The 17,529-nt window shown below is 44.1% G+C and overlaps 2 protein-coding genes across 2 annotated transcripts in view; one reads left to right on the forward strand and one right to left on the reverse strand.

Annotated features, from left to right (window-relative positions):
* The first annotated feature begins 9,224 nt into the window (after positions 1-9,224).
* LOC119314681 lies at positions 9,225-11,130 on the forward strand. Its single transcript, XM_037589379.1, has 2 exons — positions 9,225-9,936; positions 10,242-11,130. The coding sequence occupies exons 1-2, from the start codon at positions 9,315-9,317 to the stop codon at positions 10,934-10,936; spliced, it is 1,317 nt and encodes a 438-aa protein (XP_037445276.1). The 5' UTR covers positions 9,225-9,314; the 3' UTR covers positions 10,937-11,130.
* Positions 11,131-11,739: 609 nt separating this feature from the next.
* Positions 11,740-17,529, reverse strand: part of LOC119318534 (actin-related protein 2/3 complex subunit 1B-like) — a 6,362-nt gene continuing 572 nt past the window's right edge. Inside the window, exons 2-15 of the mRNA XM_037593100.1 lie at positions 16,485-16,570; positions 16,266-16,342; positions 16,067-16,161; positions 15,545-15,614; positions 15,304-15,373; positions 14,866-14,939; positions 14,720-14,762; positions 14,219-14,300; positions 13,730-13,818; positions 13,555-13,640; positions 13,181-13,241; positions 12,379-12,485; positions 12,227-12,285; positions 11,740-12,119 (exon numbers count right to left, since the gene is read on the reverse strand). Coding sequence (XP_037448997.1) covers positions 12,061-12,119; positions 12,227-12,285; positions 12,379-12,485; positions 13,181-13,241; positions 13,555-13,640; positions 13,730-13,818; positions 14,219-14,300; positions 14,720-14,762; positions 14,866-14,939; positions 15,304-15,373; positions 15,545-15,614; positions 16,067-16,161; positions 16,266-16,342; positions 16,485-16,570 — 1,058 coding nt within the window. The 3' untranslated portion in view covers positions 11,740-12,060. The remainder of the gene's footprint in view (positions 12,120-12,226; positions 12,286-12,378; positions 12,486-13,180; positions 13,242-13,554; positions 13,641-13,729; positions 13,819-14,218; positions 14,301-14,719; positions 14,763-14,865; positions 14,940-15,303; positions 15,374-15,544; positions 15,615-16,066; positions 16,162-16,265; positions 16,343-16,484; positions 16,571-17,529) is intronic.

Here is a 17,529-nt window from a genome sequence, read left to right on the forward strand (position 1 = left end):
TGTGCGTGTGTGCGTGTGCGTGTGCGTGTGCGTGTGTGCGTGTGCGTGTGTGGGTGTGTGTGTGTGTGTTTCAAAACTGAGTTGTATTTCTGAAATTACAGTTCTAAGTTTATCTGAATATCTCCCTAATGTCTCCTTGTATTGTTTTGAGCTTTTCTCTGGAATGTCATTGTGTTGCGCGCCTTCATTAAATCGTATGCTATCTACTATCTATCCTGATCTGAGCCCCCTCGCTGATTCTCTAGCCATCTCTCTCTACTCAATTTAGTATATATGCACTATCACCCTGTAGGCAGACTGCAGCGAGAAGATGCCTCGGTTGTCCTTACTCCAAGCCCAAAAATCATCAACCTTACGTGTACAGAGCGGGATCTTCAGGATTTGATTTCTTCTGCATCAATCGCACCCAGCTAGATGAGCAGAACGGAGTGGCTTAAGGCACCTCAGGGCTCGCGAAAATAAATGTAAATGTATGTATGATGGGCTTCTCTGGCTGCGGGTAGACCCGTTTCGTTATTCAAATAGACAATATAGAGTTTTAAATAAAGTGGTGAACCGCTCTAAAACAAAACGCGCCAAAATAATTTGGTGACTAAGGGGGTGTTTGTTTTCAGGAACTTTTTGATGTAAGGACTAGAAAAAGTCCCTCTTAAAAACTTTTTAACAAAACAGGAGGGACTACTAGGGACTAAAAATTACTTTTTGGGACTAGATGAAGAAGACTTTCAAGGAGAGTCTTTTTTGGGACTAGATGAAGAAGACTCTCAAGGAGAGTCTTTTTTGGGACTTTTTGGGACTTTTCCAACAATGTCCCTCCCTGCACCCATTGCCCCGCCGCCCCATGGTGTTGTTTGGTTGTTATTTTTCTGTATACTAGAGGTAACATGGTATTTTACATGTCATTTAATAATCTCTAGGGAGGGACTAGGGACTTTTTAATCCCCGAAAACAAACAGGGAGAGACTTTTTAGGGACTAGGGACTTTTTAGTTGGGATCAGAAAAAATCTTGGGACTTATGAACCAAACAGGGCCTAAGGTATTGTTAGCCTTAAATCAAGCCAAGAAATATAAAGGAAAAGTTATCAATGACAATTAGCTACACTGAGTATGCATTTTAATTACAAAAGAAACATACTGTAAAAGAATTAACAATGACGATAGTTATCCTTAGACAATATCTCTGCAGTCTGTGAAAAAAATTGAACACTATAATTTGACAAAAAAAATGCTGAAGAGACTAGAGAAATATACTGTGCCCCACTCCCCAAAAGCCCCGCCACTCGCAACAAATACTAGCTTAGTAGTACTCCCTCCGTTCGGAATTACTTGTCGTAGAAATGAATGTATTAGTCGTATACATCCATTTCTACGACAAGTAATTCCAAACGGAGAGAATAGTAATTAAGAACAAGACAATATGATTTATTGATTTCAAAGTACACTACAGTGCGTGAATGTTTATGCATGTGGGTACGAGGTAGAATGCTAGCTTAACTAAAGTACCCTACTTGCCAGTAGCTTTGCCATGTCAAATTTTTGGAACACACGTTACTACATCAGAATTTCTACAAGCACGTACATCGGTACATGAGCATCCATCGCCGACCCAACATCCATATATGCAAGACCCTGAGGCCATGCTGATCGATTGGCATCGGCCGATGTGGCATTGTTAATGCACAGGGCGTGTGCCATGAGGATGAGGTCACGCTGCTGCAAATTGCACCTTGTTGCCGATGTACGCGCGCTCTCGTATAGGGAAACACGGGTTCGATAGATGGGAGCTCGATCTGCCTTTCGAGGAGTGAGTGAGCGAGCGGAGCTTCCCAAGAAATGGGAGGAGCCATGCATGAGTGCTGCATGCAATGCAGGCGATGATTAACTTCCCCCAGGCCCCGGCGGACATGTAATCTCCTTAAGTAGAGGCTGAGCAACCTCTTTCTTTCTGGTCAGGTCATCTTGCATACGCCCTGTCGCGTACAACGTGGCACAACCCTCGTAATTTTCATACTTTTTTCTTATCAATAAAAACTACGCAAGCTTTGCGTATTCGTGAAAAAGAAGAGTCAAAGTGTATACTTTACTACGTATGTGTAGTACCCTTCTTCAAAGCATCAGACACATGCATATGTGAAACCGTTTCCGGTTTCCCTCAAAGAAACCACCGACAAATGTGTACATCTCCAAGACTCCAAATGGAGTCATGAATCATGGTAATCACAGGAGAGATCGTTTTAGGGCATGTCCCATGAAGGCCCGCAAAGGCCAAACTAATCGGTCGACGTGACGTACATTGTTAATGCACGGGGCGTGTGCCATGAGGCCATGTGTACGAGGCTTCGTCTGTTATCACTTGCGGATTTGAACAAAGTGCATGCCTAGTTGGTACTACTGCTGGATATCATGTCGCGTCAGCTAGCTAGCAATTGTTGTAAATCGCTGCCTACCCCATGTAGAGCAAGAACAATAGAGTGATATAGGCGGGCTACAAGATATGTCACATCTGATTTGTGTCTCGTTAGAGGAGAGAGAAAAGGAGCAGGCTACAAACTTACGGCTAGCACAAACTCCAACACCCTTCATGAGAGAAAGATGTGGTCTCGATATTGATGATGTAGCATACTAGTATGTTTAACTATTATATGAGTGAGCTATTAGGTTAGCTACAGATGATGTAACAATTTCATATAGTCAGCTGTTAGCTATATTATTAACCATGCTCGGATGCACCTTCCTATATCGGGGAGCAGATCGACGAGCTCTGCCTTTTGAGGACGAACGAGTAATATCAAAGAAATAGATGCAGCAAGTACATGCGAATCGGAGTCATATATAGTTATATAGAACCGTGTACTTGCTATATACATGTAGCATCATCTTTTTGGGAAACGGATAGCCATGCCTCTATATCATCATCCTGATGCACATTAACCATCTTTATCTGTATTGTAAACATTCATAAGCTCAATAAGTTTGTAACAAAATAGATTTGCTAATGCACATCTAGATGAGATTTAATTTTTGCACACCTAACCTCTGCACCTCATGATTTGGGTGCCAAAATTCATGATTTTTAGGCTCGTTTTCATGTTGTTTCTGTGTGTGCCTGCGCCATTGTCTCTTTTTCGGCCTGTGTATGTGCTGTGGGGTTGGGTTGTGTTACCTCTGGTAGGCCGCGACAATGTGTGGGCTACCATTTTCATTTTCCTTTTATGTGTGGGTTGTGGTTTTCACTTTTCCTTTTTCCCTAGTGAAGGCGAGCGTGTTGGGCACAAATGAAAGCGAGAGAGACACATTACTTCCCTGAAGTTTTTCATCGTACCCGTTTCGTTCCGCCGTTTTCCTTTAGTTCGATCAGTTTTTCTGACACCACACAAAACGTTGCACAACGCATTGGAACTGTGCAAATTGCAAGTGTTGCAATCTGCCTACAACTGTATGGCACCCAACATGGTTGCGACTAGGGCTAGAGGGGGGTTCTAGTTTAGTTGCATGTCCACCACTAGACTTGCAACTGCAACTACATGGGCCAAATGCGGCTGCAACCCAACAAAATAAAAGAAGAATAAAAATCCAGCCTAAAAGTTCCGAACAAAGCAATGACCCGCAAAACAATTGAATCCACTGAAGGCTCAGTCCAGCAGATACATGATGTCGCCTTAGATGTGGCATGATTATTTCACTTCTAGATGTGTTGTAGACAAACCTGTCGCAAAAATACAAATAGAAAGAGGAAGGACCATGGCAGGTCATAAAACATGATTTCATGACTCATTCACATAATCTATTAAAGACACGCCAACCAAATTAGTTGAACGGCTCTCGTGTGACTGTCCGAGTTCAGGGTTTAGGATTTAGTGTTGTAAGATTAAGTTAGTAAAAAAATTTGTGTTTAGGATTAAGTTTTGGTATTTGAAACTCGGTAAAACTTGGTGAAACTTGGCAAAAACTTAATATTATGAGTATCAGGTCTTAGTATTTGAAATTTGTAAATTTTTAGAACTTCTCAAAATGTATTCAAGAGAGGTTTGCTCAAAAGTCCATGTTGCAAGGAATACATATATGCAAACGAAATATAAATTATACTCTCAATTCTAAAGATATAGCATATTTAAAACTAGAAGTCAGTAGAAAAAGCACGGCGCAGCGGAAGCATTGTGCGGTTGGTGGAGCATGCAATCTTTGACGAAGCATCCATGCAGTGGGGTAGTGGAGGAGCTTGCACAAAAAGGTTGGGCGGGCCAGGCTGTAAGGATTGCTAGTAGCTGGTATTTTGTGACCCATGGGCTGACTATAATAGGAGTTGAAGCTCCAGAGCTGGGCGGGCCATGGCCCATTCGGCCTTGCCTAAGCTCCGCCAGTGCAGTGGGGCTTCACAAAGTAATCAAGGGCTTAAGCGATACATGGGACCAGCCGTGATGGAGCTACAAGGGGACATGGGTGTACATATGTACACCCATTAATTATGGTATGAAGCCATAGAATAAAAAGATAAAACATGTATACATTGGTAAATAGCTAGGAAATTCATAAAGTCTTGACCTTTGTACGCCCATTGTGTAAACTTGGCTCCACCCCTGGGGGACCGGCCCACTTTCTAAATAACGAGGCAATTATGCTGCTCACAAAGTGTGTGCCGTTGCGTGCTACAAATCCTCTCTCGTCTCTTGATGCATGGCTAGTTTTCAGAACATACCGTTGACATGTTACATCAAAAAAATTACAAGTATCGTGAGCATATGTGTAGATGCAGCAGTTATGCACCTTTCTTCCCCGACCAAACCCCGTGCCATCAGCTCAAGACTATTACCATCTGTCAAGAAAAAAGCTCAAGACTATTACCATTTTTAAATTAAGTACATGTCCAAGACTCCAATAGGAGACATGGTAATCACAAGAGATCATTCTGGGGGCGTGTCCAAGCGAGACCTTCAAAGGCCAACCCAATCGTGACATTGTTAATGCACGCTGCGTGTACTATGAGGTCATGTGCAGGACGTCCCATTGGGCATGCAGTCTCGAAGCGCCTACGTACTGCCGGTGTGCATGTGTCTGCGTGTGTGTTCACTTCTCGATTCGAACAAGTGCATGCGGAGCTCTATCCAGTTGATGGTACTTTTGAACATGCGATGTCACATCAGCAGCTGCTGCAAATTTCACCTAGCCGACATACATGGGAGAGAGAGTGAGTGGAGATTCCGAAGAAATAGAAAGATATATGGAGGCGGTACGAGACTAATCCCGTGGAATCCGAGTGCAGTTATGCATGAAACGTGCACCAAAGTTCAAAATACCAGATATGGTTCGTGTCGGTTTTGCACCGGCGGTCAAACATATCAGGATTTTTCTCATTTTAGTTGTTGAAAACATGCCTTTTAGTTAGGAAAAAAATACAATGTCGATGATTGAGCATAACAAATACAGTGCATGATTCTAAGTGTATCAACTAGTTAAGTAAGAAAGGAATTAATAGGCTCACAAAATCCTTACTCTAAGCTAACAAAAGGTACATAACATATGTGTATTTACAAAATGTTATCGATGACTTTCATAATCTGTTGAAGTTGTAAGTACATCATTTTATTTTTCAACTTTTCATTTAGATACAATCATTGTGTTGTCATCTACATATCGGTCTATATGGGCTTGGTGGACATATGAGTAAATACTTCCCATATTAGTTGATATCAGGGACGAAGCTAGGGAAACAATCATATGGGCTTACCTCTATAAGGAATGGGATCATGTTTTAAAATAAAAGGTGCTGACACCATTGACATAAAGTCATCTCCGTGCCTGGTCGGCATATTGGCTTATGTGTATGAAAATTATATTTTTGAAATGATCTATTATATTTGTACCGATAGACCCCAAGGTTGATATGTCGTTCATATCGGCCTAGATTTAGAGGCTTGTTTTGTACTTATGTAGTACCTTCTTGAAATAGGTGTATGTGTATTTGTATCCATTGAACAAACCACAAAATAGTCTATCGAGGATCAATAGAAATGGAGAGGTCTAGGTAAATGGAGCGAACCGTGATTTGACGATAAACACGTATAGTCGAGCATGGTTGAAAATATTAGAGGGGGGGGGGGCATCTAATGCAAAAATTACAATTTGATACATATGCATTTATTGATTGATATAACAAACCAAAATAGTTGGGCGTGACATGTCCTAGGTTGCCCCTAAGGGCAGTCCCAATGCTCCAAGCTGCACTATATCTAAGTATGCCACCTAGATATAAAAAATTGATGTGGCGCCATATTTGATGAGGAAATAGGGCACTACTATATCTTAATCCAGATATAGTTCTTAGAAACGGAACCAAGAAAATTAATGTTTTTCTCACACAAAAAGTATTAAATAAGAGTAATTTTAGATACAACTATAAGATATAATCCATTCGAGAAGTTGTGATAAGGACAACACTACCACAATTACACCCACAGCCCCTGTTGCTACACATATTGGACCAACTACTAGAGCTCACACACGTCAATTAAAATACCAGGTACTTTCATTTCTTGGTGATGATTCTAATATTCGTGATAATTTGATCTTGTCTAAGTTGGATACATTTGCTTTGCTTACAAATGAAGGGCCTAGCATGGACAAGAAGGACGAATATTGGAGTATGATCAAGCGTGGAGATGAAGGCGCGCATGAAGGGAACAAGAACGGAGTTTCTAGTGGAGTTTTCAGCCCTTTGAAGCCACCATGATGACATATAAAGACATGGACGGAATATACAAGATAGCATTTCATAAATTTTGTCCATAGTTTATTTTAGGTGTTGCACCATCCTATTTTTTGGGCCAGGCCCATGTATTTTTAAAGTACACTTAATAGGTTGTTTTTAGAGTCCGTATTAATAGGGAAAACGACTTGGATAGAATTAGGCCCACCTTGACAAGGGTGGACGAAATTCCCTTCTGTCTCACTATAAATACAGCCCTTTGGGCATCGTATTAGACTTGGATTTTGCTTAAATAGAGTTTCGACATAGCTGCAACTCGCATCCAGTGTTTGTGTTCAACAACCAGGCTAAGATGTCACAGAACCCCACTTTGATCAATAAAGTTTTCCTCTTAAATTCGCAATATTCATATTGCAATCTTAGTTTCTTACTTGTTCTTCGTTTGTCTACAGGAAATAGACTCTCGTGGTCAGGTTGATCGTGCTCCGGCATGGTCAATAACCTCTCGGAGTTGGTTTAGCGATTGTTAAAGCGCGACGCCTTCATATGTTCGTAATCGGATCGTCAAAGTCTAGTCCACCGAAAATGATAGGTACCATCTCATCGAAAAACGGGGCACCTTCGCCTCTATCAAGTTGTATCTAAACGCACATTTATGTATATAATATAGCTTAGGATATAGTGCATTGGGAGTGCCCTAAGGAAGTTCTGCCCCTACTTGTTGTGGTGCAATGCACAGTCTAATCCTTGGACTGAGTGCCAGTATGTTGCATTTCACTTGCGTGCGTGTTTTCATAGTATCGAGAGTCTCGTGATCCTTGGGAGATAGGATGAGTCTTGGGTTTTCTTTTGAGTGACCTCCGCCTAGATGTAGTGTGTTTCAGTTAGGCGTGTACACGCATGTGTGCGGCATTGTCATATATGAAGTAATCTACAAAGATATATAAGTATCACACATTCACACTCTTTATTCTGAAAAACAAAACACGTTCACACTCCTAGATAATATAATTTTCCCAATAAGCGCAGTGGTGGTATAATTTTTGTAGACATATAGGGTACATGATCCCCGCCATTCAATCTGCATCCAAAGGCTCAAAGTGATAGAGGTGGTGTGGCTTGCATCGGAGGAGGGGAAATTAACATTGGTTGAGGTTAGCGTGGATAACTCACTCATTTGGTTATATATGCAATTCCAAAGTACTAATTAGTTTTATTTGCTAAAGTACCAATTGATTTTACTTGCTAATTCTACGCTCACACCAAGTCAAAACATTGGTACAAGCGTACCTAGCTCGCCATCACTACCCCATCTCAAGACACAGGTGAACATGCAAATAGTTGATGGATCAAATCATCTTGCAGTCTTCCCTAGAACTGGACCCCTATTATCCCCATAGAAAACATCAAATCAAACACACGAACCAGCAAATTGCGTGGTGAGAAATGGCTAAGTCCAAGGTTGGAGTTGGATGACCCTTGAAGCTAGGGGAGGAGCCATGCATGGAGATGGCAATTGCTGTACTTGCTGGTCCCTAGCCAAGTAAAAGAATTAGACCCTCCCGTTGGCCCTGGTGACAACTGTCAATTGTCATGTAAGATTAATTACTGCCTTAGTTAATTAGTTACAAGATAATTATCACCACCACCAATGGGTTAGGACCACAGAGATTAAGTAGAGTTAATTCTGCATAGTTCGTGTGCTGATCTCCCTCACTTTCTGCATGGCACATGCACTTTGTTCCCTACACATAGATGGACATGCCTCTGCCATTGCGCCACCCCAGACTAGTTGGCACTGTACTTTTTTGGCAAAGTTGGCAGTGTGTACTTTTGGTATGATTTGTTGAAGGCTTTGCCTACCCTTTTTCTTGAAGGCTTTTGTGCCTTTCCTGTATCTATTATACTTCAATTCAGAAAGAAGTTTACAAATTCAACCTTTTGAGCGTTTCACGTGAATGGGTGATTATAGTATATGTATCTGAACTTTATGTACGATTTTTGTCTACAACATACTGATTGTCACAAGCTGTCCATATTGGTACGGTCTTCACTTTTTTTCAGAAGTTTTGGTATAGATCGATATACAATGACATAAACCACATCTTCATGGGGTGGTGGTACAAGTCCTGATCCTCACATTTACACACACATGCGATGCGCCACTAGGATTTACGAACCCCTCATCATCCCTGTAATTGTAAAGAAGAGAAGTCTTACCCCCTCATGTTTAGGTAAAACACAAGTACAAGTAGGAGGCAAAAAATGACCCTAGACGGCTAGACCCTAGTCGGGCCATTGGCCGGTGGCCACCCTTTCCACATTAGGGCTGGGCCGGCTCCCCATGTCCTGCATGCCTCCTCCACAGTCCACACACCAACTCAGCCCTCCACATGCACGTACGGTGATGGTGAGACATACCATGCTACCCAAATCATCACCACTTACGTCTGTACCCTCCTTGTGTGTGTATATATTCTTCTCCTCTTTACACCTGTTGCACAGACACTACTACACTACCCGGCCAGCTCTCAGTACTCAGTTACATGCACTGCACTTCCTCTCACTCGGATCTCTTCTTCGGTTCTTCTCCTTCCTCCGGCCGCCGACATGGTAGGCAGCAAGACGCACCACCATGCCTCCTCTTCCCTCCTGCCGGAGGAGCTCAACCTCCTGCAGAAGGCCAGGTGCTCCCCTGACGACGGCAACGGCGTCGTCCATAATAATAATGGTGGAGGAGGAGGACGGGGCGCGCTGGGGCAGTGGAAGTGCCGGCTGCTGGACTCCCTCCGGCCCCGGCGCCCGCGCTGCGTCGTGTGCCTCCAGGTGCAGCACGTGACGGGCATGCCCCCGGCCGCGGAGGGGCGCGGCGTGGTGGTCGGGTGGAGGAGCAAGGGCGGCGAGGGCGAGCACACGGCGCCTGCGCGGGTGTCACGCGGCGGCGCGGCCGCGTTCGACGAGGTGTTCCTGCACTACTTCACCGCCGGCGGCTCCACGCTGCGGAGCTTCACCGTGTGGGCGGTGCTCGTGGATGAGGACTCGGCTCCTGGGGGCGGGGACATCGGCGCGTTCCCGGTGGACCTCGCCGAGGCCGCCGCGGCCGAGAGCTCACACCCGCAGTTCGGCGGCAAGGCGCTCAGCTTCCCGCTGGGCGGGGCTGCCGCCGGCGCCGTGCTCACGGTGAGCGTCTACTGCAGAGTGATGGAGCAGGAGGAGATCCATGGCGCCAACGGTACGTTAACGGATGCATGCATGTGCGAAATAAACTCTAAACGTTTGCATCGAGATCCAGTCATCCAACGGTACGTTCACGGCTGGACATCTAGATGTGAGATCACTAAAAATCAGTACTAGCAATCTTCTACTATTGACCTACTAGCTAGCTAGCTTGTAGCCTCCATCGGAGAAGTAAAGAAACCCTAGGTAGCGTCCTCACTCATCGCTGCTTGATGTGACCTGTTAATTTAGCCGAGCACTTGCATTTATATTGTACCAAGTGTATGCCGTGCACGTTTAACATGGATCGGTACGTGGCAGGCAATGCGAGGGAGAGGAAGAACAAGGGAAAGAGCGCGTCGTACGCGTCGTGCCTGCCGGACCTGAGCTGCCTCCGGACCCGGCCGTCGGCGGCGGGGGCGGCGATGGGGGCGCCGCGGCGGGCGACGTCGCTGCGGTCGGAGCGGGGCGGGTTCATCACGATCGAGAACTCGGTGGCGGAGATGGAGGAGGAGGAGGGGTTCATCACGATGGAGAAGGGCACGGTGTCGTCGCGGTCGCGGCGGGCGGCGCTGGCGCTGGAGGCGCTGGCCGCGGAGGAGGAGGCGGAGGACGAGAAGCCGTGCCTGTTCATGGAGCTGTCGTCGTCGTCCGGGGAGGCGTCGGCGCTGGAGGTGGAGGGGGTGGAGGAGGAGTTCCTGGCGATGCTGGAGGACAAGTACTGGGCGGAGATGGCGCGGAGCAAGGAGATCGAGAAGGGGCTGAGCGTGAGCCTGGACGCCGGGCTGGACCTGGGGCTGGACCTGGACACGCTGATCCGGGACGCGGAGACGGAGCTGGCCCGGGCGGAGCAGGCGTGGAGGAGCAAGGTCGGCGCCGCCATCGTCGAGGAGGAGGAGTACAAGGAGCTGCTCCGTCGGTGGGGCAGCGGCGCCGCCAGGGACCGGGACCGGGAGCACCTCGCCACCTCCAACTCCGGCTGCTCCTGGGGCTTCGGCTTCGGCAGCCCCATCTAGTGCAGCCAACTGAACATCATATATACTTACTATATATCGTCACATCACCCATGTAATCCATGCATGCATGCATTGGGTCATTGAGCCTAAGTAAAAGTAGTGTGTTAAATATTAGTAGTACGATTTGCTTTTGTAATATTGCAAAGAGGAAAGGAACACGAACCAATCAGAAGGCTGCTCCTGTCTTGGTTCATGCGACTGAGCACGGCGCAAACCTGGCAATACCGAGACGCCTTGTGGTTTTTGCATGTATAGTGCTGCATCCTTGGGAGCAAAGCAAAGCAAAGCGAGAGCAACTAGCCCTTGGCCGCATACGAGGCGACCGGCCCGGCGCAAAGGAATGTCTCGAATGAATGATGGCAAACAGTCGGGTGAAGCGGAGTGAGAGCATGGGGATCGGCGACCAGGGAGGGCGGCCGGTCCCCACAGCCACCTTGCAGCACGGCCTCATTTCATGCCTCCTCATGTACTACCTCCGTCTAGGCGAATAAGTCATTTACGTAGTTCTAGGTCATCGATTTGAGCAATTAAATATGTATTATATGTCATGAAAAGTATATCACTAGATTTCTACAAGGATGTAGTTTCTAAATATATATTTTTTGTCACATATAATACATATTTAGATAGTTAAATCGTCAACCTAGAACTACGCGAATGACTTATTCACCGAGACGGAGGTAGTACTAAATTACACAGAAATGCCCACAGTTTCCATCATCGGCCTGGTACTGATGGTCTGCAGGCCCCAACTAAATAATCGTGGCCGAGTGTGAGGCGAAGCAGAATAGCACTCATTCGGGTGAATTCCAAACCAGCCAGGGGTTTTTTATATGGTGTGAAAAGTCGAACACAGAGAGGAAGGGAGGGGGTATGGAATTATGACATTGCATCCTACCTAACTAGGATTATACAGGTGTTACAGATGATGAAATTCAGAGAGAAGGACGGAACTGGTTCCAAAAATATGAAAGCCAACTTATAGTAGTGATGGCCCCCTACGCTAAAGAGCTGGCTAAAGGAATTGTTTTTGTGTACAGGTACAACAAAAAATAAGCAATCTACCTTGCCCTGGCCCTGGATCTTCCAAAACCTGCAGGGCCCGCCCGCCATCCACCGAGGGTCTATTTTGGAATGGTGATGTGATTTTCCAGATCCCATACCACAATCTTGCCGTCCAGCCCTACATCCACGAGGCACAGACAGTATTAAAGGGGTGTCAACACAACACATCCTTCAGACAAAAAAAACTGGAATGGGCTAGGAGAGGTCAGTTAGTCTTGTTTCAACCTGATGTGCTGAACCGTTTGACAATACTCTCGCTCCCTTTTCTCAACGGCACGATGCAACTGAGGATACAGAAGACCAGAATTATATATCAGAGACAAAAGAGCGGCACTAGAACGGCAAAATGGTGGAAACAGATGGAAGCAGGGAAGTACGTTATGCAGTTCTCATGAGCGCCGCCTCGAGGCTTCGATGGTTCGACAGTGTCGCTGCTCGACCCTTGCCTCGATTGGCCGTACAACTTTCCAAGGGCCTCTGAGAGCTGAAACATAATATATTCATTTAGTATTAGCCCCATGCCTCCTTTTAACAAAGATGTTAGCATAGCTCTAACGTTAGCTACAAGAAATGTTTCTTTCTTCCACACAGTCTTTACAACTTCAGCGTCTGTAGCCATAAAATTGCAGCAGATCATACGCATGAAATAGTTTATCCTATATTATAGCAGGCACCAACTCACGGTATATAGTTCTACAAAAGCATCGGAAAACTGACAATTTACTTCCATCATTAAAAATCAGCAGCATACAAAAGTCAGACGAGACCATAGCAAGTCATTTGTTCGTACTTGTGTTAGAACAGTGCCAAAATCAGAGTCAGACCAGCAACCGTGTGCAGCACTGCAATGTGCCCATTTCACTCAAGTTACTGTTCCTTAACAAAATCTAGAGGGGCTTGAAATGTTTGACATCCAAGTAGAAGGACCATGGATCAGATTGTTCATGCAAAGGAAACCCAACTTTATATAACTAACCAGACACCATCTCAGAAGATCTCACACTCATGCACACATAAAATCGCATATAGCCTACAGCAAATTTAACCTGTACTCAACCATTCAGGAAGCAGTTCACCCTACTTCTACAGATGCAAACAGAACAATCTCATGAACAAGGGATAAATAGCAAACACATATAACAACATACAGCAGAGAGGCCTGATAAGCATAAGAGGCACCTGCGAGGCTTTTGAAGTTGATGGAGTAACTTTCCTTTCATCCAAATATCTGACAAAACTCCTATAGGATACAAATATGTAAATACATATTGTCAAAAAGAACATGTCCATGAGAGAAAAACTTTAAGACCTGGGTATCAAGAGCTACTAGCAAACCCTGAACTTTAATTAGTGTCATTTGTCAAAGATTGAAATGGAATATTTTTTCCTAGGTACAATGAGACCGTAAGAATTAGCAAGCTGAAGGTGCCTCAAAATGAAGTTAACAGTTGACATGGTTTTTACAGGAAGCAATGGCCACTTCAAAGCACTGCTAGAATGAAGAGAAAGTGCAGCTAATTTAACAAAACAGTTGCTATGCACAATTTTCTTACCAAAGTCCAGTCTCATCTGCAGCAAAGATCAAAGGATTGCAGTCAAATCCAACACCAATCGCCATCTTTTCAGAAACAAAAAGAATCTGAAATTTGGAAGAGTTCACTCAATTAATGAAATGTGGAGATCACCACATGCAACTAAACAATAGCAAAAGGGAAAATGCTGACCCACATCACGGAGAGGCAGATCACGCAGTGCCAAATTTTGCACAGCAGGAGACCCTTCAACGTCATCAACGAAATAAATCATGGAACTGTGCCCTGGAAATAACACAACAAGAATCAATTCAGTGTCTGCAAAAGTTTGCATGGAATCTGCAGCTACTTAGATACTTTGCATGGATAGACCAAAGGGCCAATAGTCTCACAAAGGAACCCAAATTCAGTTAGGAGAAAGTTAAAAATAGAACATCAAGAAACCAATAATAATCTCATTAGCCTAAAATGATTAGGACAAACCTTAATTATGAAGAGACCTATTAATAAAATTTTGGAAGTTCAAATACCACAATGGAAGAGGTTCACTAATTACAAGAATAAGATTGTGAAAACCCTTGGCAGGTAATTATGTTGAGTTCGTAAACAATTTGTGCCTAGATGGCTGCTGAGAAGTAATGCAAATCAGTGGCACCCATATAAACAAGAAGCTAGGTGGAAAAACCTGCATAGGCCAATGTTTTTCCACTTGGCGACCACCTTACACCAAATGCCCATGTAGGTGATAGATCAAGTTGAGCAATTTGCTGCATCCAAATAGGAGAAAATGTTACAAGCACGACTAGCAACTTAACAAGAAAGAACACAGATTAATAAGACACTGCAAGCATAGTCCTGTGGAACATTCTGAATCATATTGATCTGGATTCTTAGCCTCCCAAGAATAGAAGAGTTGGGGAAGTATTTAATATAAAAAATGCCACCACATGGTTGAAAACAAACTTTGTGAATCAGCAGATTATTTCTTATTTTTAGCCGTAGATGGGGTGCAAAGTGCTAACAAAGTTGATAGGAGGTTACTATTGGCAAAAGCCATGCACGTTCAATTGCATGCCATTAGTCTATAAGGCGAATAAAGAAATTGGCAAGCAGATTTGGTACGTGAGATGTATACTTGCTAAGGAACAGCATATTATGAACTAACGGATCAATGAATAGCAAATACCTCTCCGAATTTCCAATCCACTGAGGCACCTGCGTGTGGTCCCCTAATCAGAAAGAGAGAAAGCATGAGACAGCTAAAGCATTTGGAATGTGTACTGACTGTGTTAATGGCAAGGTTTTCAGTTCAAAAATAATGGCAAGGTCCACCTTGTATCTACACCCTTGATGATAGTGGAGAACACTCTGCATTTACCATCAGTAGAAGTTGTTGCAAGATGTATCTGAAATTAGATGAAAGCAGAGAAACCAACATTACGTCCAATAAACGGGTCGTGCATATACATGGCGTCTACACCAAACAAAATCACATCAAATAAGTTCATCCAATCATCTGATGCGAATAGGAGGTATGCTACTAGCCAGTGGCAGACAACAGCACAAATTAACTGGGGTACAGTCAGATAAGGGCACCTTTACTCTTTTATGTTGCATTTCTCATTATAGAGGGGCAAACCGCATATGATCTTTTTCACTACTCCCAATAGATAAAGAACAAAAATATAATGAATGCACCCCCTAGATTATGTTTCCCTACTGATGATTATGCTCAAATTACTTCAAGGAGAGGCATGATATTATGCTCACATTGTTTGGATGCCACGCGATACTAGTAACAGAAGATTCATGCTTCTTCCTAATAACCTTGCTAATCCACCTGTACCATAAGAGAAAATCAAAGTAGTTCAAAGAACGCACATCAAGAGTGACACATCAACTTCAATAATTGCATGAACAGAAGAAAACACTCATCAATTAGTGCACTGGGCATAACTAACAAGTTAATCAAAACAGGTACACGACTAGTGGAAGTGGCAGCGACCAATACCAGTTATTCTCTTGTTCATAGTAGCAAATGGATACAGACTTAGCACCACTTCCCACAGCAAACTTATTTTCTGCAAACAACAGAAACTTTTAGAAAGGAGTTTAAAGTGTGAGGCATTGTTTGTAAGGCGGCCTAAGGTGAGCACCAACCGGCAACTGCCCTGACGCCTAAGCACCTAATGTGGACGCCTAAGCGCTTAAAGCTGGCATAATTGCAAGGTGCTGGCAGGGCACCTTACCGCCTAAGCATCCAAGGCGGGACGCCTTATAAACAATGGTGTGAGGAATATCCAGCTACATATGTTTCACTTATGGTTCATTGCTAAATAGTTCATGTGCAGCTATGTTCTACCATGGGAGACAAGTTTTCATAACCAACTAAGGAACATAAGTACAAAAAATAGATTGCATGAAACAAACAATGGGAAACAATATCTACTTGGAGAATTTGATCATTCAGCAACGAAATAGATACTCCTAATGCATTCGGGATAGAAGTATGAAGGCAGGCTATTGGCAGAACCTTTTGGACTCCACTGGACACATAGAGCTGCACGGTTTAGCTTGAGAATAACAAGCGTAGGTACCCAATCTTGTCCTTCTTGTGTCCAAACATATCTGCAGGTAAATAAAGGAATATAAGGAAACAGATATAATTATCTTCTTTGGACTAAAAAACAGACTATTTACTTGCACATTAGAAATTATGACCAAACACTTACGAATTTCTATCATGTGAAACAGTCACAATTTTGTTGGAAGATCTACTCCAGTCTATTCCAGACACTATCTGATCATGCTACAAGATATAACAATAAAAATAAAGATGTTAATGTAATACACTTATAAACTAGCAAATGGAAATGTTCAATGGAGAAGAAAGAGACAGCTCAAGTGCAGATACTACTGCACATGCAAGAAAGAAAATAAGGAAAGTCTACCTTTGCAAGAACATGAAGTTTCTCCCACTTGTCTGTGAAAAACTTATAAATGTGTACTTCTGTGGTATTTGGACAGAAGGCAATCACTGAAAGAGAGAAATGGTTCCGAGTCAAGTTAACTGATAAGAGGGCAAGGGGCCTGCATTTATAAATGAAAATGACAACAGTAGTGCAATAGAAGGCAGCGATTGAGATTTTGTCATTACAGGCAGATTGTATGATCTACTGCTGTATTTTTTTTCCCATAAACAATTCAAGGGACAACATGTAAACACAGCAGCTAGCTAGTGGCAGAAAGGCATATCTGAAGACTATTTTCAGGAGCACATGAGGTCATGATAGGCAACAGAATTATGGCGAGGCAATACGCGCGTCGGTTTAATTCACAGAAAACACCCATTTCATTTGGTCAGCTCTCAGATTTCGTTCTAAATACCCAAATTCAGTCATGGATGCACACACCTGTGAGAAGGTGGCCAACATGAATATCCAAACCACCTGGGACTGATCCATCATCCATGTCACCTATGCTACCTCAATACAGTAACAAGCCATTTTTACTACATAGCACCAACCAACAGCCCATAAATAAATCACGAAACGCTCACCATTCACCAGCGAGAAATGATATGCATGGTGCCTCACAGATGTGAGAGGGGTTTCAAACATGAAAAAACTAAATCACCTGTGACTGATTGATTGAATGTACCATCCGAATATGGTATCGCGGAGAGCACCGCAAGAGGGCATTTACCTGGCACCAACCGACAGCCCATAAATCACGAAACGCTCACCATGCCAGGGTCGCACGAAAGCGGAAACCAGCGGACCACCTACTGGCTATTCCACGACATAAATAATCATTCGACATGGGATGATTGGGAAACGGCGATCCGCGAGCCCGCCCGAAACCCTAGGAATCCGCCCTGAACCCGACGCATACGGGCTACGGCTACCGATCGGGCGCGGCCGCGGGTTATCCTACAGGGCTAGGACGGGCGCGGCGAACGGGGGGGCGAATCGAACGGGCGTGAGATCTAGAGCG

Source organism: Triticum dicoccoides, chromosome 6A (genome assembly GCF_002162155.2).
Source record: "Triticum dicoccoides isolate Atlit2015 ecotype Zavitan chromosome 6A, WEW_v2.0, whole genome shotgun sequence".
NCBI lineage: Eukaryota > Viridiplantae > Streptophyta > Magnoliopsida > Poales > Poaceae > Triticum > Triticum dicoccoides.